General features: G+C 40.9%; 1 protein-coding gene across 2 annotated transcripts in view; it reads left to right on the plus strand.

The window, feature by feature from the left end:
• MAP3K15 (mitogen-activated protein kinase kinase kinase 15) overlaps positions 1-22092 on the plus strand; it is a 164132-nt gene that overhangs the window by 99511 nt on the left and 42529 nt on the right. For both annotated transcript variants that reach the window (XM_034755737.1, XM_034755728.1), the window contains exons 7-14: positions 4780-4950; positions 6694-6806; positions 7915-8074; positions 8734-8884; positions 9215-9322; positions 10886-10935; positions 15371-15466; positions 17658-17745. In XM_034755737.1, the coding sequence (XP_034611628.1) occupies positions 4780-4950; positions 6694-6806; positions 7915-8074; positions 8734-8884; positions 9215-9322; positions 10886-10935; positions 15371-15466; positions 17658-17745 (937 nt within the window). The remainder of the gene's footprint in view (positions 1-4779; positions 4951-6693; positions 6807-7914; positions 8075-8733; positions 8885-9214; positions 9323-10885; positions 10936-15370; positions 15467-17657; positions 17746-22092) is intronic.

The following is a 22092-nucleotide window of genomic DNA, read 5'->3' on the forward strand; positions in this document are numbered from 1 at the left end:
GGCTGAAGGGAAAGGAGAATTGAGGGGGTAAAGTTGTAAGAGGATCATATTCTTGTGGATGCTGATTATCCTTAATGGAAAAAAACCAGCAAATTATTTGTAAGTTTAGAGGAATGCCATTAGCAATTTTGAGTACGTAAGATGAGCTCTTAATATTCCACATCCATTAATCATCAAAAACCAAAAAGGTGTAGCAGATCCTTTGACATGCATAGGTGGTGAGAGAGAAAATGAATGCATTCCTGTGCATCACTGAGACTTATCCCTGCCGGCTGTATTTGTTCTTCCATGGAAACAAGAAAGCATACCTCAGTAGTACATAAAGTACCTATGGGTTTCTAAATCCAGGCAAAAATTCCTCTAATCAGAGTTGCCAAGTTACAAAACAGTACTGTATTTGGGGGAGAAAATCCTTTCATTACTTAGTGTTAGAAAGTTTTCAAAACTTATTCTGTCTTTTTAAAGAAGTCCTGTTGATTCAACAGTTTATAGGTTTGTATTTGACAGATCATTTGTTGTGATAAATAGAAACCATTCATCCCTGCATTCCCTCTTGCTGTGACTGCTGGAGCTAGAGTTGAAGCTGCCCATAAGTCCCTAGCTGGAGTTACTGTGCTCTGGCTACCTCCCACTGGCATGTGGCCCTTGAGAATTGTTGCAAGTAAAAGTTGTTCCCAGTCTGGTCTAACCTCTGCCATGGCTGGCGTGGGGCAGGATGGTATAGTTGACTGTCTATTATGATAGTGGTGCATAAGGAAGGTCAGCTGTACTGTATGCTGGCTTTTCTGTAAGCTAGATCACTTAATTGATAAGCGACTGGCATATGGATGCCCTGACACATGTTGCTTGCAATGCTCTTACTCAAAACATGATTGTGGAGATGAAAATAGCAGTTACCTGCAAACACTTATGTACCTGCTTAGCTGTATGGCCCATTGACTTCAGTAGTCCTGTTTGTGTACATAAAGTTATGCACAAATGCAAGTGTTTTCAGGATGAAGGCCTGAATGATAGCGATCAACACACATTTGCTGACTCATTCCTGCAGACTGGCCAGGATAGTTCATTTAGTTTTACACTCAGAGGATTGCAAAGTTTTTGTTTGTTTATGTGATAGAAATTTTTATGAAATCAACATTAATGTCTAAAATAGCCTTATTTGTTTCTGTATTAGTACAAGCAGGAAAACATTTAAAAAAAAATACTGTGGTCTGGTTTTCTGCTAAAAACTTTCTATGTAGTTATGGGAATGATCTTCATCACCTTGAGCTGTGATTGCTGATAGAAAAACCCCACTCAATACAACTTGTTTTATATGAGTTATTTTAAATGATCAGGAATAAATCTTACCTTTTACTGCACTGTTACACAAGAGGGTAGAAGACAGGGAGCAGCGGCTGTTATCCTAATTCAAACAGCCAAGAGTATGGTAGGAAGTACACTTGATTAACATGCATGAACTTGATCCATTGAAAAGGAGGACTATTTAGTCCCCAAATTAACTAGCACTAGGCAGAGGACATGCTTATCTTGATCAGTTCATCCTCGCTGAGCTGACTTACTCATACCAGGAAAATATTTCATGCTTTCTGTTAGCTCTGCTGGGACATTATAGCATAATGTACTTTAACTCTGCCACTCTTCCTTCTGCTGTTAGGACTCTGAATAAAAAACACGTTAATACAATTGACGCTGGGGCAAGGACAATGTTAAACAGAATTACCATTTAAAAAAACAAATTAAGCTGATTCAGTTGCTCTAATGACAGCACCGGAGCCTGAAATATATGTTTAGACTTTGTCAGGCATTTGGATGCCATAGTGATGAACATGAAATAAATAGGAGTCCTCTATGGAGTGTCATGCCAAGTGTCAGACGTTATCCCACCTGCGTACCTCCATGCTGAGTTGGAGAAGCTACCTGTAGGCCTTAAGAGAGTGGTTCAGTTTTCCATCCCATTCGTACCTTGGCTTCTTAGCTGAGATTGCCTTACAGGGTGATAGTTTATTCCCAAGACTGGTGGTGACATAGATGCTTACCCCATAGAAATTGGACTCATTTCACATAGGCCACAAACAACTATCCTATGGTAATAACTTTGTCACTACTGACCTGGCACCTAGTGTACACTGGGCACATACTGGGATTTAATATCTTTTAAGTGCCTAAATGAGCAATTAAGTGCCAAAATCAGATGTTCAGGTGATTAACTATGGGCATCCAAGTTTGAAAATTTGGTCTAGGTGAATATAGTTAAGCTGAGTTGCTAGATGTCATGCCTGATAATATCTCATATTAATTTAAATCCACAATTAATTGATCTAAAAAAGATTTAAATGCACTGTTCTAAATTCTATTACAAGTCCCTTCCTTCCCCTACAAGGGAACTGAATAATTTGTAGGATTCTTAATGAGATGTGGAGGCTTTTGCCCATTAGAATCTGGAGTACATATTGCATTAATATTGATATTATTTATATTGAGCCTGATCCTTTGAAGACAAAAGGAATCTTTCTGTTGAGTCGAATGGGCATTGGATCAAGCCCATGGTGCCCCAAAAGTTTTCAGCATTAGGTAGTGACAGAAAACTATTACGAGTTGTTCATTAGCCTATCCCAGGGATCGGCAACCTTTGGCACGCAGCTCACCAGGGTAAGCACCCTGGCGGACTGGGCCAGTTTGTTTACCTGCCGCGTCCGCAGGTTCGGCTCATCGCGGCTTCCACTGGCTGCGGTTCGCTGCTCCAGGCCAATGGGGGTGGCGGGAAGCGGCGGATAGCACATCCCTCAGACCACACCGCTTCCCACAGCCCCCATTGGCCTGGAGCGACGATCTGCAGCCAGTGGGAGCCGTGATCGGCCGAACCTGCGGACGCGGCAGTTAAACAAGCCAGCCTGGCGTGCTAGGGGGCTTACCCTGGCGAGCTGTGTGCCAAAGGTTGCCGATCCCTGGTCTATCCTAAGCAAAACTATCCTTGTGTCATACTATGTATTGTATTATAGATGGCTTTTTCTTTAAATTTGTGCTTTTGCACAGACAATTTATAAACCTGGCTTAATGGTACTAACCTACACCAGGTATCTGAAAGTACTGTAAATTATATGGTGGTTGTATGATGCCTTTAAAAGCAAATGTAGTAGACATTATTGTGTCAGCAATGTCTTAAACACATCCCTAAATTGCAATATGTGCTAATTATTGGACCTCAAAGGAACCTGTTTTAAGGCCAAATATTGTCCTTGGCTATGCATGCACAAGTTTAATTGTATTTATGTAAAAAGGGTAGAATTTGGCCAACATTCCTTAGAGAATCTGATTAACGTAGAACAGGTTTAGTGAGAGAATTTGACACAGAGGACATTGGACTTGTTCTTTCCTCTTTTTAATTTGTTTACCTCTATAAAGTTCCAAGAAGTCCTTTAACTTTCATTTGGATCTCATTAGAAATGGTCAGGAAGAACTTTAATTCAGAATTTAATCTGAAGAAACAATGCACTCTTTTAAAACTCTCTGGTACGTGCTACTGTACAATTTACATAATGCCTCTGGCATCACAGGCAGTACAAAATGTAGAGAACTAGTTAGAAATCTGTATAGCCATATTACACATTTATCCTGCACTTCTCACACATAGAACATGTTTTGCTGTAGGTATGTTCTATAGGCCCTGGTCTATTTGCTGGTTACCCAAGGAACTGAGCAGCTATACCAGAGATTAAATCCTTTCAGTGGAAAACAATTCTAAAATTACCAGAAGCAGCTATCTGCCCTTGTCATTGCTGACAAAGCAAGCATAGACGTTCTTAAGCGTAAGTTTGTTTCTGTATACCTAGATACTAGGGATCAGGAAACCATAAGCAGATCTGAAAATGGGTTGGTAAATAGTTTGAATCCTAGTTATTAGCAAAATGCTGGTAAGTGGATTTTAAGATCTAAAACCATGCTTGCTTTTCACTTGCAAATGCATCTTTTTCTGTTCACACTGATGTGCCTTTTTGATGTAAATAGTGAGAGTGAGTTTTAAATTTATTGAAAATTACAAGGTTATCTAGGTTTATTTAGCCAGGAATTTTGAAGTTTTGTAAACAAAAATGTTAAGAGTATATAAGATTTTACTAGCTTGATTTTTGTGATGACTATGAATGTTACATGTTTTTAATTAGAAGCTCATTACAACTGTTAATTTTTAGATCTTTTACACTTTTTATTTCTTACCTCCACAGATTAATCAAGGATAAAATACTATTTCCCTCAATATCCGTTTCCTCAAAGGCTTCATGTTGATCTCTCTTGTCTTACTGGACAAAGAGAGATCAACCTGGCTTTCCCCCACAGCCAGTCAATATCACCACAGGACTGGCTGGTGGTGGTCACTTCCGAATTATGGGTCCATGCCTGTAAACACTATTAGGCATAGTGCAGTGAGTAGTCCCATTGACTACCATGGGAATATGACTGTTACCCTGTAGCAAGTGTTGTGGGGACTGAGCCTCATGTAAAGTGCTTGTTTCCCCTTCACAGCATGCCCAACACCTGTCTGTTCATGGATGGAAGAACCAGGTGAGAGATGGAGAATCTTTAATATACCAGAATAGTCTGAACGTTATTCAGTTCTTAGATTTAACAAGTAGTTTCCCTATGACAGTAGAGTTTTATTTCTTCCAACCAATACACAATTACATTTCAGTGGAATGATAGCAAAAACTAAATCTACTGTGCATCTCAAACTTGCTGTTTTGGATTTGAACTCATTCGTGTAATTTTCTGCATTGATTTTAGAAGGAACAATACCGGCGACAGAGGGAAGGCATTACAAGTGATGCTTCAAGTCCTGCAGACGTGTGATCACCCTGCTCCAGATATGTTCTGCCTGTGTGGGAGAATCTACAAGGACATATTCCTTGATTCTGACTGTAAAGATACCAGTAGCCGAGACATTGCCATTGAATGGTAACAGAAAAAGCAAACCCATTTAACAGCATTTTCAAAGTTTTACATCTGGCTTTGAAAAAACAGCAGAATTTATCTAAACAAGACTGTGCCAAATTATGAGCCTAAACTCCAAGGTCTTTACTTCCTCACAGTCTTTATTTAAGCAAACTCCTACTGAAGTAAAATTTGCACTTGGTTTAATCAGAATTGGGAAAACTTTGAGTAAGGATCTCCATTTTGGCCAACTGTATCTTAGTGGTTTTTTTTTTTTTTTTTAAGGCAAACAAATTCCTGGTCTCTCACTTTTCTCTATGTATTGGTATGGGTTGGGAATGCTGCACAAACAGCGAATTCAGGGTGAAATTCACCTCCGTCGTGCAGAGACACCACAGAAGACCTAGCACTATTTACATCTCACTTAAACCCCACTTTGAGGGTTTAAGTGAGATGCAGGTAACGTATAGGCCTCATGCTGGTCTTCTGCACAGGGAGGAATTCTATCCTCAGTCCCATGAGGGGATGCTGAGAAAGGAGATGTCTCATGTTGCTCAATAGCAAGTTGTCCAGTGAGTTTAAGGAGCTGCATTGATAAACTCCATTTAATGCAGTCATGCTGCATACATGTGTATACACAGATATATATATGTAAGCCGAATATTGTACAGTAATTATTCAAACGTCTGCTGATTACAGTAATGTTGATGGTGTATTTTCTGGATCGTTACTGTGAAATACTATATTTTTTTTTCAAAAGGGATGTCTCAAGCAAGAGTAATATTACAATGTGTGCAGGGAATAATGAACCCCCAGGATATAAATGGGTCTCTCCTGAAATTAAATAAATGTATAAAAACAGTTGGCTCTAGATAATTTAGCCAAGTTCATGGGAGTTTTGCTACTAAGGAACAGGATTTGGGGCATAGAGACATAAAGAAATAGAACATGTGTAACTCTCAGCCCTTTATGTAAAATTCTCACTAAGAAAGAACATCTTGCTGCATTTTCCTTGATATTCCTATATCACCAGTGGAATAAAATGACATTCTGTTGTATTAAATGTTAATTTTTTAAAATAACTAACTCAGATTTTCCTTCCTCCAAATCATGCAAATTGATGGGACACAAAATTGTATGCAGGTCCTTTGCTCTCCTCTCCTCTCTTCTTTGACGACAGGTTAAATCAGTGGCTCTCAACCTTTCCAGACGACTGTACCGCTTTCAGGAGTCTGATTTGTCTCGCGTACCCTCAAGTTTCACTTCACTTAAAAACTACTTGCTTACAAAATCAGACATAAAAATACAAAAGTGTGACAGCACCCTATTACTGAAAAATTGCTTACTTTCTCATTTTTACTATATAATTATAAAATAAATCAATTGGAATATAAATTTTGTACTTACATTTCAGTGTATAATATGTAGAGCAGTATAAGCAAGTCATTGTCTGTATGAAACTTTAGTTTGTACTGACTTTGTTGGTGCGTTTTATGTAGCTCGTTGAAAAACTAGGCAACTATCTAGATGAGTTGATGTAACCCCTGGAAGACCTCTGTGTACCCCTGGTTGAGACCCACTGGGTTAACTCATGGTTTCTAAAGCATTCCCTTTTCAGGGTGGTGTTGGTACAAAGTAATGAACATATTACATGGTCCCTAAAAATACTTTTTTCCCAGGGACGATGAGACCCTTTTTTCACAACTGTGCCATGTTTTGTGTTTAAGGCACAGTAAGATGTGAGCTCTAGACTCTTTGTCTCTGCAGGTACCGCAAAGGATTTGAGCTCCAGTCAAGTCTGTATTCTGGAATTAACCTTGCAGTTTTGCTGATTGTGGCAGGACAGCAGTTTGAAACCTCTATGGAACTAAGAAAAATAGGTAAACAATAACTTTGTGTTCTCTTTAATAAAGAGCAATTGAATTTTATTTTGCAGAGATGGGTCTGAGGTGTATTCATCATTGCCCCTTGGTCCCTTTATGCCAGCTACACCAGCATAAAAGAGGGCACAGAAGGAGCATAAATCTGCTCCCGGGAACACCCAGATATGAGTGACCCCTACAATTGCTGCAGAGACAGCTCTGTGCCACCTCTTCAGGAGCCCTGGGAACAGGGGGGGCGGGGGAATTAGAGCACACAGCAGAGGTGGAGGGAGGTGGTGTAGGCAGGTCTGGACCTGTGGCCCAACTGTTCTGCACCACTGCAGTGGTTCAGAGTTACTGTTGCAACAAAGGTGTAAGTTAAGGGGCATTGAGGGCCACTATGGACACAGAATCAGGGAGACCATCTCCCCCCGCCCCCCTTGTATCAGTGCAGAGATGAATCTGGCTCAAAATTTGGTTTAGCCCATTACAGAATTAGGAGCCAGTTGCCCAACTCAGATTCTAGTTTCCCCAAAGTTCAAGAGCTTGATTGAAACCCATCCCTGATATAGATAGATCTGTAAAATAAAACTGTTGTATTATAGATTCAGTTGCATTCTAGAAAGGTAGTAGCCAAAAATCAAAGTTCTACATTTGGAATTGGATCCTCAGCTGCACCAGAGCAGCCCTTCCTGCAGCAAAGGAGGTCAGGGGGATGCAAAAGTGTCTTTTTAACCACTTTTACACCTCAATCCTGGGACCAGACTGCACCAGCCCCTGGCCTAGGGACTGTTCCAGCAGGTGGGGATCTCTGGGACATAGGGACACCTAGGTACATCCCCTACACTGGGAGTCAGTGTAAGAGCTCCTACAGTGGCCCTACACAAAATAAATCCTTCACTGGCCAGTTGAGCCATGTTTAAGTCTGTGTTTTGTCACCACAGCTGTACAAAGTAGCCTTAATGGGGTCAAAGCATCTGGCCCATAATCTCCAGGTAGGAGTAAATACTCCCCATTCTTTCATTAATGACAGTTCCATCTCTGAATGATCATTATGATAGTGATAGCCAAATGTGCAAAACTTTCATTTAAAATAGAAGCATTCTTTCAATGTGAAATTTCCCAGGTGTGCGGCTGAACAGTTTGTTGGGAAGAAAGGGAAGCTTGGAAAAAATGAATAATTACTGGGATGTGGGACAGTTTTTCAGCGTGAGCATGCTGGCCAGTGACATTGGTAAGGCAGTGCAAGCAGCGGAGAAACTGTTTAAACTGAAGCCTCCAGTTTGGTAAGTAGTGTGTGCTCACATTAAATGCACATATTGTCTTGGTCAAAAGTGCTATCTTTTGGGATTTTTATAACTAGACTGGACAAAATACTAGAAAATGTCCAGCAGGGAACAATCCTACACAGACAATTGGATGAACCAGATGACTTAACACATTTCTAAATCTCAAATTTTTGCAACTCTGATTTGAACTTTATTCTTTATTGTGGGTTTTTTTCTGGTAGAAAATAAAACTATCCATCAGACTGATAGAGCTGGTTTTAGATTCTCCTTCTACGTTAAGGGGAGGAGGATGGTGGAGATGACTCAGACTGAATTAGAATTCTCTTCTAAGTATTGATATGTGCCACCCATTTTGCCCCCCATGTTATCACTCCATTGGCATCACTACATAGGGATCCATTTAACCATGTACTTCTCAAATCAGTTGTGTATAAAAGCATACTATAGATTCATGTCTAAGCTTGATATCAGGCCTATAAATCTGTAAAATCAACACAGTCATATGTAAATGACAGTATCTTGTAGAATACATTTAATTTTGTTTGAAATTACATTTGAGCTACTAACTTATTAAAAAGCTTTGGGAGGGGAGGGGGATTCAGAGTCCGTCTCAGTCTCTCTCTCCTGCCCCCTTTGACTGACTGTATATGTTCTAGGTACTTGAGGTCATTAGTCCAGAACCTGTTGTTAATTCAGCGTTTCAAGAAACTCACCATCGAGCATTCTCCCAGACAAGAGAGACTGAACTTCTGGTTAGATATCATTTTTGAGGCAACGAAAGAAACCACTAATGGACTGAGATTTCCAGTAAGATGCCCAAATAGGTTTTGTAACTAATTTCCCCAGATCTTATTAATGGCATTAACCAAAATCTATCATTTTTTCAATCTCCCTTCTTCTAAGTAGTCATTTGACCAACCTAAAAACATCTGATGCCTTCTGTAAAGTACAGTAACAAATACACCATAATAATATTGTTTTATTGTAAATAGGAAAAAAACATGGATTTTATAAAACAAAAAAAAATATGTAATGTCTGGTTTGAGGTTGCTTATTATCCTATATCACTATCCTTCTTGAGATCTTATGGTATAGTTGCTGTTACATTTCACTAAACAGAACTTTGGGTTTTTTTAGGTTTTAGTGATCGAACCAACTAAGGTCTACCAGCCTGCATACGTGTCAATCAACAATGAAGCAGAAGAGAGAACTGTCTCTCTGTGGCATGTCTCGCCTACTGAAGTGGTAAGACAAATGGCAAACACATTTCACATGGCTAATGATGCTTTGTACTTGTATGGCTCCTTTTTCACCTATGGATCTTGAAGCACTTTAAACTTTTCTACATCCCTGTGACGCAGGACAATTAATATCTCCATTTTACACATGGGGAAACTGCGGTACTATAGAGAAGGTGAAAATGACTTGCAGATCTGGGATTATTCAGCGGCTGATCTCAGATTAGAATTCATGTGTTTGTGGCTCCCAGTCCTGGGCTCATTTCACTAGAACATGCTCTATCAAAGTCCTCCATGCATCTGATGAAGTGGGTTATAGCCCATGAAAGCTTATGCCCAAATAAATTTGTTAGTCTCTAAGGTGCCACAAGGACTCCTCGTTGTTTTTGCTGATACAGACTAACATGGCTACCACTCTGAAACCTTTCGGGTAGCGTGATTGATACTGTTATCCTCTTTAATTTTGTTTTTTACATTAGCACATGTGATTTTACAGAGATACAATTCAGAGCTAACCTACGTTGATTATTAGTTATTATTGATAAAGCACCATAATGTGCATGGCATTGTTGAAATTGTAAAGGTTTTCCAAACGTAGGAGTCAGCATGAAAGAAGATATAAGGTTGTGTGCAGGCGAAGGACAAAGTCAAGAGACAAACTTTGTTGCAATATGGGGTTATGAGAGAGGGTGTAGGAGGAAATTTATAAAGAGATGTGATGCAGACAGGTATGGAGTTGTCCAAACCTTTAAAAGTGAGAAGTAACTTGAATTTGATGAGAAAGGAGAATAGAAAGCCCAGAATGATCAAGAAGGGGGAGATATTGTTGGAAAGGCATGAGAGGAGGACAGCTTTTGCAGCCTCCGTGAGGTGAGATCTGGAAAAGAGGTATGATAGCCAAAGAGGTTATGATAACCTGGTGTGGTGGGGTTGTGCACTGCTCCCAATACAGGCCACAGCATATATGACACAATTTTACCGTACAAAGCAGATTCCTTGTAGACTGCCCTAACCTATGTTAGCTGACAACAGTAACCAAGACACCATCCACTTGCTGGGGACAGCTGGAGGGCAGTACTTATGGTCAGACTCTGTCCATCTCCCTCCAATTATTTCAGTGCCAGAGCTTCCTGGGGGAGAGAATTCATAGGAACCAATTACGCTAGCGCTCTGTCTGCTGAAAACAGGAGGGTTCTATTCCTAAAGGAGAAGAGCAGGGTAGTGGATCTGCCCTATGTGTGTTTTTTAATGTGAAAGGATTGCTTAATCAGTCCAAAGATGCACTGTTTGGTAAATTACACTTCAAACTTCAACTTTGCTTTTGAAACTGAATTTTTCACTAGAAAATATGTATCTTAATTCACTGTGATATTTTTTAAATTGCTTTTCCTCAACTGAGTTAAACTAGCATTGAATATAGGTCCTACATCTACCCAAATCTATTCATCCTTTCAAATAAAAAAATGGAGATGTGGCTATTCTTGCCAAGATCCTATGTATTGTATGACTTTGCTTTCAAATAACAAGCTGAGACTAACCTGTGGTTGACTTAGATCTTTGTTTCTTACAGAAACAGATTCATGAATGGAATTTTACAGCTTCCTCCATTAGGGGAATAAGGTTGGTATGTTTGAAAACAACTAATTACGGTTTCACATTTAATGTTTCACTTATGTCAAATGATCATGCCTTACGATTTGAGATAATGAATTCTGCTTTTCATTTCCTGTTGAATCTTTCTTCTACTTAAACTGCTTCAAAACATTGTAACAGGGAAGAGTCTGTCTTTCCTTAAGTCAAGCAGAGCAGTGAGCTTCTGCTGTATAGAGTCCAACCTAAAATGTTGGAGTTCTATTTTGAACTATATTTATAATTTTTATATTCAGCTAAGCTGGGGTTGCCAAACTTTTTGACACCATGACCCCATTTTAACTAATTACTTCCTCCCAGGACCCCAGACAGCCTGGAGGATGCCATTTTGTTCTAGAATATGACATCCTCTGCACAGACCTGTATGTATGATGCATGTGAAGTCATGCTGTGCGGAGGATGCCATTTTGTAGAGCAAAATGGCCTCCTCGAGGCATCATGACCTTGCACACACTGTACATGTGAGGTCACACTGTGTGGAGCAAAATGGCGTCCTCCTCACACTAGGGATCACCACAACCCCATCTGCTGATGGTGCGACCCCGTTTGGGGTCGCAACCCACAGTTTGGGAACCACTGAGCTAAACCCACCCTCAATTGGTGCAATCACGCTTTGTTAGTTCCATGTCACTGGAAGCTAGATTTCCAGGAAATAAATTGTTGTTTCTTTTCCATGGTTGACACTTTTGTATTTAAAAACAAGGATGAGAGAGGGCTGGAAGAGGCCAGCTGAAGACATCTCTTACATTAGGAGACATCTATAGAGAAATCTTCAGGCTGCAAGAAAAGTAAAAGGTCTCAGATTAGGGTTGCCAACTGTCTAATCTCACAAACCCAAACACCTTTACCCCGCCCCCTGCCCTGCCTCTTCTCTGAGGCTCCACTCTGCTCACTCCGTCCCCCCCCCTCCGTCGCTCACTCTCTCCCACCCTCACTCACTTTCACTGGGCTGGAGTGGTTGCGGGCTCTGAGCTGGGTCCGAGGAGTTCGGAGTGGGGAGGGGCTCTGTGCTGAGCCTGAGGCAGGGGTTTGGGGTGCAGAGGGGTTGCGGGCTCTGGGCTAGGTCCGAGGGGTTTGAGTGTGTGTATGTGTGGGGGCTCCATGCTGAGCCTGGGACAGGGGTTGGAGTGCAGCAGTGGGTGTGGGATCCAATAAAGAAGATACATTACAACAAAGAGCTGTGAACTCAAAATCCTGGAAACATTACAAATAACTTACCCATATAATTGAGCACTTGAAGATATCACATAAAAAAAACAAACAATTTCATATTTCCTCTCAAGTATAAGTAATGACCTCAAAACAGTACCCTTTTGATTAAATAAAAATAATACTACCTTTCTTGATTCATTAACCAAGCAATAAAATAAGATAACAAGATTCTTCTGCTCTGATTAAAGTCCTCAGAAGAGAGGAAGCACAGAGATGAAATAGATGGGAATTCTGTAGTGGCTCTGGGGAAATAATCTTACCCCCTAAGACTGCTGTGCATCCATTGCTGCAGTCTCACACTCCTGTGAGTCCTGGCCCCTTCTCCACGCAGCTTTGTTGAAGAACAATGGCTGAGGGAACCACATAGCCTCCTCACTCCTTTCCTAGTCTGTCCTTGCTCTGCCTCTCCCCCTCTCCCCACACACATAAGTGCTGGTGCAACAGTATGCTGGGAGCATGGGTGCTGGATCTAGGGGTGCTGCTGCACCCGCTGGCTTGACGTGGTTGCCATTATATACAGGGTTTACAGTTTGGTTAAATGGCCCTCAGCACCCCCACTACACAAATTGTTCCAGCACCATTGCTGGGAGCCTTCACAGAGTTGTTGGCCCCTCGCTGTAAGGATCTGGGTCTGAAGCCTGGGTCTGCTGGTCCCTGAGCAATTGCTGTGTCCACATTGCCACCAGACAGCTCTGTCAGAGCAGCAATTGACAGGCTGTGAACGTAGTGGGCCCAAACACTACTGGATATGCCACCGCCAAAGGATTTGATTGGCAGTGCTCCCAGAGTCCCTGATTGGTCCAGGTGCACTACTGAAGCTTGGAGGAAGCACTAGGAACAGGAAGTTGATTATGCAAATAGCTTCTGTGACAGACCCTGCTCCTTTGCCTTGCTCTAAGTTACTGCTCTTATCCCTGGTTTTAGTTCCTGGCTTCTGACTCTGTCTCTGACCCTCAGCCTTGACTCCTGGCTTCCAACCCCGGCTCTGATCCTCCGTGCTGGTTCTGGTCTTCCAATTACAGCTCTTACCCTTGGTTCTGTTCCTGTCTCCTGATCCCAGCTCTAACCACTAGGCCTGGTCACCCAGGCCCCGACTGTGGCACTTGCACTCAAATCTTGCCTACCTGACCTTCAGCACTGCAGAACCACCGCTAGTCCTTCTGCACCTGTGCAACTGAGATGGGCGCAGCCAGGATTTTCCCTTTGTTGCATTGGAGAAATGTTAGGTTATTTTTGGTCCCAACAAGTTTCCAGGACCAATGAAATGATTATTGTTGCTGGTGTGCACCGTTACCAGATAAGGAGTCCCTTAGTGTGCAGATTTTCTAAAACACACATTACTTACTTTACAGTGGGCTTAGTTTGCATTATTAATCGTTGCTTACCATGGTAACTTTAATTGAATAGTGACAATTCATTTGATTTGGCTCCTTTCTTAATCATTTCTGCAGATTCTAAAATCCTTGGAAGTATAGTTTTATATGTGATTGAATTAGATTTGATTTCTTTTAATGTTTGTGTTTGTTGATTTTGAGTTATTTTGACATCTTCATGCTTTTGAAACTCTCACCAGTTATTTAATATAGAATAGTACTTGTAATCTTAATTCACACTTTTGTCAAATGTAATTGTTCTTTATGGTAGCCAGTTAATCTTAAATTCCTGAGGCATTCCTATATAGTTTGTTATATTTAGTAAACTGAAAATCATATGCATGAATACTGAGTTGTTTCCCCTGTGTATAAGCTTTGAAAATTCACATAATTTTTTATTCTAGTTTAGTCAGCTAAATTAATCTGCCTCATACATTTCTACACCAGAGATTGCTTCATCAAAGCCAAATGATACAGTGACATTTGAAATGGAGAGTTTTATTGTGTGTTTTGTAAAGTAATAGAGCTGGCTGCAAAAAATGAGGGTTTCCTCCCATGTTACATTTCCAAAGTGGAATTATTACTAAATATAACTTTTTTTAAAATTATACAAAATGTTTTCTTTGTTTTGGCCGAATTCGCTCTATGTATTTTAGAATGTTGGCACTGTTGTCTTACCCTTAAATGTTACAGCAACCCAAAATATTGAGCGTTCAATTATTTTGTGTTCTCAAATGAACAATGCCTTTACAAAACAAGGCGCCTCATACACATAAGTAAAGTGTTTGTCAAAGATTATTGAATGGAGGAAGAAAATATCATTTAGAGTGAATTTTGCTTGGGATCATAAGGACCATGAAAATTTCCAAATGCAGCTGAACTGCAGAGGTTCTCTTACAAAGTGGATTCATAAAAGACCTCTGCGAACTCTACACTTAGTTGAACAGGGCTTCATGATAGTTCTGTGCAGTCTAGTGTGGAGGGAGAACCTGGTGACTGCTCAGGGAAGGGAGGAAGGGGTTGCAGGAATTGGCAGTTATGCAGATCCTATGACTATGAACTCCTATATGGAGGATGCAAAATGTTTTGCAATTCAGAAGCTATTCCAATCCAAAAGCTAATAGCAGCTATGAAGGGACTGTAGGACTTCCATGTGCATTGTGCATGGACTGAAGGTGGATTCCATTCTCCCAGTTCCTGCATAGCTCTTCAGCACGTAGCCCATTTATTTGGGTTCTGTGGAGGGGTGATCAAAGAGAGGCAATTTTTCGAGAAAGGACCTGACCTCAATGGCAGATGTGGTTACGTATTAATCTGGTCTTTAAAAGGTTCTAAGAAGCTTACACACTAATGTATGTTGTCATTATTTCCTTTTTAAGGTTGATTGCAAATGTAACAGAAGTATAAACTAAATTTGTTAACGTAAACAAAGACCGCCCTGGAATCTAAATTGATGTTAAATCAGTTCAGTTTCCACACCTGGGCAGTCAAATACTAGGAAATCATATGAGTCTACTAAGAAAGGTTTAAAAAAAAACAAAAAACATCTGAGATGAGGTTTGTCTCTGTCAAAGTCAGCATTAGTTTTGCCTGACTTAAATGTGGCCAGGATTTCACCCTCAATAATAGGTGACACAAAAGAGATTTTATATGTAAGGAGAACAATTACAGCTATTCTCGCATTTGTGAGAGAATTAACTGTCCTTGAGAAAAGAAAAGTTGTCTGAAATTGAATAATTCCTAAGATATTACTACCTCCTCCTCCATGCTGTCTAATATGAATCTATAGAGTAAAACTTTTTTTGATGGAAATTTTACAGCATATCCAAGTTTGACGAACGATGTTGTTTTCTTTATGTCCATGACAACTCTGATGATTTTCAAATCTACTTTTCCACAGAAGACCAGTGTAGTAGGTGAGTTGATTTTACCACTAATAAAACTTCTCTGGTACGTGACTGGCAAGGGTGTTGGAGACTTCCCAAAAGTGGGGGAACTGGGGGCCCCTGCTCCTCCCCTGGCCAAGCCAGAAGCTAGAGCGGGGCTGGGGAGCCCACCGTCCCCCCGCTTGGGTTGGAGTGCGGCTGAAAGCATCCCCCTGCCTGTGTCTCCGCCCCCCCCAGACCTCCTGCCTAGGGCAGGTGGAGGGATCCAGGCTCCCCATAGCTGCTGGTACAGCTCTCCCCGACCTGGCTCCAGCCGGGGGCAGGGCCACAGAGCCACAGCCTGGCCATGATAAGAGCTGTGCGGGAAGTTGTGGAGAGCTGCAGTGGACCCTCCATCTGCCGCGGTATGGGAGGCCCACCAAGAGCAGTCCTTGGCCCGTGTCTCCCCTACCCTCTGGCCAGTGCTGGGTTGGGGAGAGCTGGCATGGATTCGCGGACCCTCCACCTGCCCTGGGCTGGGCAGGGAGCCCGGGGGGCAGGACATGGGCTGGGGGCTGCTTTGAGCTCCCCCGCACCGCGGGCAGGTGGAGGGTCTGCACGACTCACGGCTCCCATGACTGCCCAGGCTCCCCAGCAGGGCTCCACACTGGCCTGGCCATGGGGTTGGGGCTTGGGGAGAAGAGGAGGGGAAGGGAACAGGGTCCACCCTAGTGAAAAGCCAGGCCTGTCCACTTTCAAAAAGTGGGAGGGCCATGGCCTCCCTGTTCCCCTCCCCCGGTTCCAGCATCACTGGTGACTGGTATATAGCACTTAGTAGAGGACAAAAACTGACAGTGCTGAGCATCCTACGAAACTCAGACAGTGGTGCATGCAGCTATTACACTGTACATAGCATTGGCAGGGGTGCCTAGGGCTGTTTTTCAGATGAGAAATAAAAGTTCATTTGTGCACTTATCATCTTGAAACTTTTTTCTCATTAAGAAACTATTGGCCGAATTCAGAGTCATCTTGGCTAATGACCATTAATAGACCTATCCTCCATGAACTTATCTAATTCTTTTTTTAACCCAATTCCACTTTTGGCCTTCACAACATCCCCTGGCAATGAGTTCCACAGATTGACTGTGTTTTGTGTGAAGAAGTACTTCCTATTTGTTTGTTTGTTTGCTTCCCTGGGGATACCCCCTCACCTTAGAGATATTGTGAAGATAAATTACTAAATGGCTGTATAGCACTCAAGCACTAAAGTAATGAGTGCCATAGAAAAAATATGCAGAGTTTAAAATGCTAAAAAATTAGCATTTCTTTCTTTAGAGCAGAGTTTGAATAGTTTGCAGTAAATAAGGCATGGGCTACACATGGAACAATGAAGCTAAAACAAAATATTGCATAACTGCTAATTAAATGAGCACCATTTGTTCTGTGTTCTTAGGCAGTCCTGTGGAGAAAATAGTATGTGATCATTTAATTAAAGACTGCATCATAATGCATACACATAAGGTGGCCAAATTAAAGTTGCACCAGGCCACAACACCATTCACTCAATTTTGGCTCTGCCACGCACCCTCCCATCATGATAGAGGGGCCAACCTAAGTGGGCAGCGGGGAAGCCAGGTCTGCTGCTCCTCACTGGTGCCAAGGGGCTGGCTCCTGTAGTAGGGTCCCCTGCCTGGCCGTGCCCCATTTCCAGGGCCCCAGCCCTAGGCACCCCTGCCAATGGTATGTACAGTGTAATAGCTGCATGCACCACTGTCTGAGTTTCGTAGGATGCTCAGCACTTTCTAAAAGTCAGCCCTTACCAAGGTGTCTCAGATTGTGCACCCGAAATTGAGGCACTGAATATCTCTAGTCACTTTTAAGTATTTTGGTTTTCATGCTTTTGTAATTGCATTTATAAAGACTAGGCCACACTAAGGCTAGTCTACAGATTTATCTAACTGAAACATTGTAGTTAAAAGAATTACGACAATAAACCCCAAACAAATCCTTGGGTACACTGCAGCTGATTAAACCACTTTGTAGATAAGTAGGTTTTTATTTTTCAATATGTTTGATATCCTCAGATAAACTATAGTAAATGTAAAGATGGAAAGTTAATGAAAGAACCCTATTACAGTTTGTTAGTAAATGTATCGCTTTGCACATGGATTACAAAGTTCTAGCTAATTTTTTACAGAGAGGGCGTTATCTTTGCTGATTGTTTGATATTTACTGCTTGCAGATTCTGTGGCTTGGTTAAGGAGATTTTGACTGATGCTGTGGGCAGTGCTTTGGAATTAGAAGGAGAGATTGATGGGGACACACTGGAAGTAAGTCATGTTTATGGGTAAAATAGCTGAAAACCCTAAACCATTTTTTCTTTTCCATTTTTCCTCCCTCATATGAATTTGTCTGAAAAACAAGGATAAGGAAATAACATTTAAATCCTTCAAAATATATAGAAAATTGCAACACTCCTGTAACTCTTCATACAAAACAGTTAACTTTCTTGTGGGGGAAAAATACAGGTTTGTATGTAACATAGTGCGCCATCTACTACAGTGGCTGGAGTCATATAAGTACATGAGAATGTGAGTTATTGATCTTGAAAATTATTACACATGTGATGGATAGTTGAGAATCACCAGATCCTGGGTGGAGTTGGTTAGCTAATGATAGCAGGTATTGCATACTTCCCAAGAAAACCTATGTAGAAACTGTAAAAAGCAACAGAGGGTCCTGTGGCACCTTTGAGACTAACAGAAGTACTGGGAGCATAAGCTTTCGTGGGTAAGAACCTCACTTCTTCAGATGCAAGACCTGTTAGTCTCAAAGGTGCCACAGGACCCTCTGTTGCTTTTTACAGATTCAGACTAACACGGCTACCCCTCTGATATGTAGAAACTGCCGCTTAGTTTTTCTAACCAGATCCAGGATGTTGCCATCTCTTTGGATAAATTAAATGGATAGACTGTTTCGGCGATGATTGAATACCAGACTCTTGGCAATGTGAATACTGGACTTTTCATCCAGAAAGTTTGGAATTGTCAGTTTTGAGGGTGTACACTGCATTCTGTTGTTATATTGCAATTGGGAAAGCATCGCTAAAAGATTGATGTCATTTTTATCTATGGGCAGGTAAAAATAAATCCAGCTGCTGTTTTTAAAAAAATACTTACTCTTTGTAGTTCCCCTGAACCTAAGCTCTTTCTGTTCCTGTTTATCCCATCAAAAGCCATTGCCAAATGGGCACTTCCCAGGAGCAATTTACTTACCTTTAGGATGCGACTAGGTCTTCATGATAATGAATCTCCTGTAGGAGTTGACACTTCAAGCAGGAATTGGGGGAGGGAAGAGTTGTTCAAGATTGTGCACCAGCTGAAAGACAAGGTTCCACAACCAAGTCTGAGAGTGCTGGCCATAGAATTCTCTCATCCTGCCAACGTAAAGTGCATCAGTTGAGAGAGTCTATTAAGGCTCAGCTAAATAGTTCACATCTGTGGCCTCAGCATTTACTGTAGAGAAAACAGGATCCGTGAAGCAGTATTTTGCTTGGTCAGAGATATAGTTATATCTGGGGCAATGGGTTTTACATTGCATATTTGTGTACTTAGCCAAGAGCAGGAACACTTCCTAACAATACAGTGTATTTGATTGAGGAATAATCTCTCAAAGGAAGTAAGTTCACCATAGCTTGAGTCTTTTAAAAACTGAACTGAGCTAAATGCTTGAGGATACATTGTAGGGAATAATCATGCATTGATAGATTCCATTTGTAAAAATGGTGGCCTAATGATATTTATATTGCATCTTTAAATTGCATGATTCTATAAGCAACCTGCATTTTTTCACATGTATTAAATTAAGTTTACTCTATTATGCAACAAGGGTCAAAGTAGAAATCAAGGCTTGGAAGGGAAAGGCAGAACTCTATCCATACAGGTTGCTACCAGTCCCAAAAGTTATTTGGTTTGAAAGCCCCTAAGCAGATTTGTCTATATGGGAGAAGGGTTTTTTGGGGTTGGGGTTTTTGTTTGATTTTTTTTTCCCCACTTGTTATAACTTGCCCATTGGAACTTTGGTTGATTTGACATTACAGTCCCTAAAAAGAAAAAGAAAGGAGAAAAAAAAAAAAAAAAGAAAAACAATAGTTTTAGCTAGAAACAGCTGGTTCATAAATGAGATCAGACATGTTATATCACTCCACAGTTATAGGTTATGGAGTCTTGTCACTTAAAGAGGGACTATCATGCTGTCTGGAGTGGCTCATGACCATGAGTGCCAACCTCAGGGCAGATTGTCAAGAAGCAGGGCAGAAACCCCAAACTGGTTGTATATTCTATAATTAGATTTCACCAACCCAGTAACAAATGTGAATTCCCAAAGCACTATAACAGACTTACCATGTAGTCACAGACAGTCTATCTTACCATCAAGGCGAGTTGAATTTAGGGATAGTTGGTTGCTGTACACCAAAGATTGCAAAATATTCAGGTTGCTACCAGTCCCAAAAGACCAGTCACTCACCCCATGTCAATTTGTACCTTAGATCTGTCACCAAAGACAATGCTTGTAGCCAATCCAGTAATAAACCAACTAAAGATCTATTAACTAGGGAAAAAAAAGTGAGAGAGTTATTACAAAGTTAAAGCAGGCAAACATGTATACACAAATGAGGTAGTCCATAGTTTTAAAAGGTGACAGAGTTGTAGTAATATGTCAGCTCTGAATGTCATTTAGGGCTAACCCAGGTTGACTCTGGGGATCTCTGCTTCTGTTTCATAGCTCTGGTCCAGTGAGTCCAAACAACAAAAAAAGAGATGAAAAATTTTCCTGTCGGTTATTTTTATTTTCTTCTTCCCAAATTCAAGCTGATGGGATGATCCCTTTTGCACTTAGCCTCTTCATGGGTATGAAAGGGCAGTTAACAAAATTTTTGTATTGTGATGTCCCATTTAGTTTTGATAGTCCTTCTTGGTGGTTGGGAGATGATCCCTTCTGATTGAGTTCACAGTTTCAGAGCAAACATTTTTTACAGTCATAAATCAAAAGCTTAAATATTATCATATAGCATGTGATAAAGATTTAATAAGTGAAATTAATGCATGCAGCAACCTACAAGCATCTCATAGAGTCTAAATACTAAACACGTTAAAAGTCCAATACCCATCTGAACCGTATTAACACATGGGTGAAACAGACAGGTTTCCAGCAAAGAATTTGTCAGTGCTCAGCTGACGCCTTAAACGTTGGCAAGGACTCACACCCGGTCTGCCAACGTTGCAGTGACAACATGAAAAATGTTGGGTGATATGTTCTTGATGGACTTGATGAGAAAGCCTCACCTGGAAACCATACAGGGTATTAAGGGGAAAAGAAACTTTGAAAGGAAAAAGAAAACCTGTGATCTTTCAGTTTTCAGTCAAAATTCTTGTGATTACGAGTGTCATCTGGGTAAAGGGCTACATGATAGGGACAAGGTAGCATTTGAAAATGATTGTAACTTGGAGCAAAGGCTGCTGTTAACAAAGATTTAGATTTAGAACTAGAGCCAATTTGGGGATTCTTTGAACCAAGTGGGATTCATTTATATTACTTTTGTGCACACCTGGACATTAATACTGAGAAAGTTTCAATCACTGGAAAAGTTGTTACTGAATCCCAACTAGGAAATCCCCTAAGCCTGGGAACACCAGATTGTGTGCCTTGACCAAGGTCTTAGGAGAAACACCTGCTTGTTCATAACTGCAGTTGAATCACTCACCAAGGAGGCTCAGTAGTTGATCATGTGCACAGATTTTCTGCAGTGGCAAACTAGTATGGATTTATTGTCCACCTAAAGAAAACAGAATGGAAACATACCAAATTGCATCAGGTACACAGTCTACTAAACCTACTGTCAAGCACTGAATTACACATCTCAACTGACTTCACATATCCTGGGAAGCATGGACTCCTTCTCTAGGCTGAGATGAATTACCTTAGGAATAGTCTGTTGCAGAGCTGCACCTTGACCTCAAACTCGGTCATGCAGCTGTGTCATGTCATAGCTGTGAAACCTGGGTTTGCTACTGCCAAAGAACTTGACAAGTTTTACTTGTAACACTTTGGTCAATTGTGCATGTCACATAACAGGATAATTTTGGAACTTTGAAGAGCTAAAACGTGGAAAATGAAACTATATTAAGGCTACATTAATCCAAGTTCAAATCCACTGAGTAGGATATGGTGTTAGGGTTAAACAACAACAGAATTCCTTAGCATGTTCTGTACAGTGATACAAAGATGGTGATCATTTTGTAAATGAACAGAGAGAATTTTGAAGGCATATTGAAACAGCAGCAACTTAACTCAGGACATGCTCGAAGAAGACAGATCTCGAGGTTGCATTCAGTTTCACTGCATCACATGGACATATTTGACATAGCAGAAAAAATGGTATCATGAGAGAAGTGTCTATTAATTACAGCAGTAAAAAAAATTAAAAATGATGTTACCTAGGTAGGGAATTCATATAGACACAGCATGCGAAGCCTGAAGTCTCACAGATTGGGCATAAACAGCCATTTGGATTTGGGAAGGAACAAGGGGAAATCTACATACTCCAGTCGTTCATCTTGGAAATTATAAAGCTACACACCTCTTTAAAAAAAAAATCTCTGTTTTCTGTTTGTGTA

Source organism: Trachemys scripta, chromosome 1, assembly GCF_013100865.1.
Source record: "Trachemys scripta elegans isolate TJP31775 chromosome 1, CAS_Tse_1.0, whole genome shotgun sequence".
Lineage (NCBI taxonomy): Eukaryota > Metazoa > Chordata > Testudines > Emydidae > Trachemys > Trachemys scripta.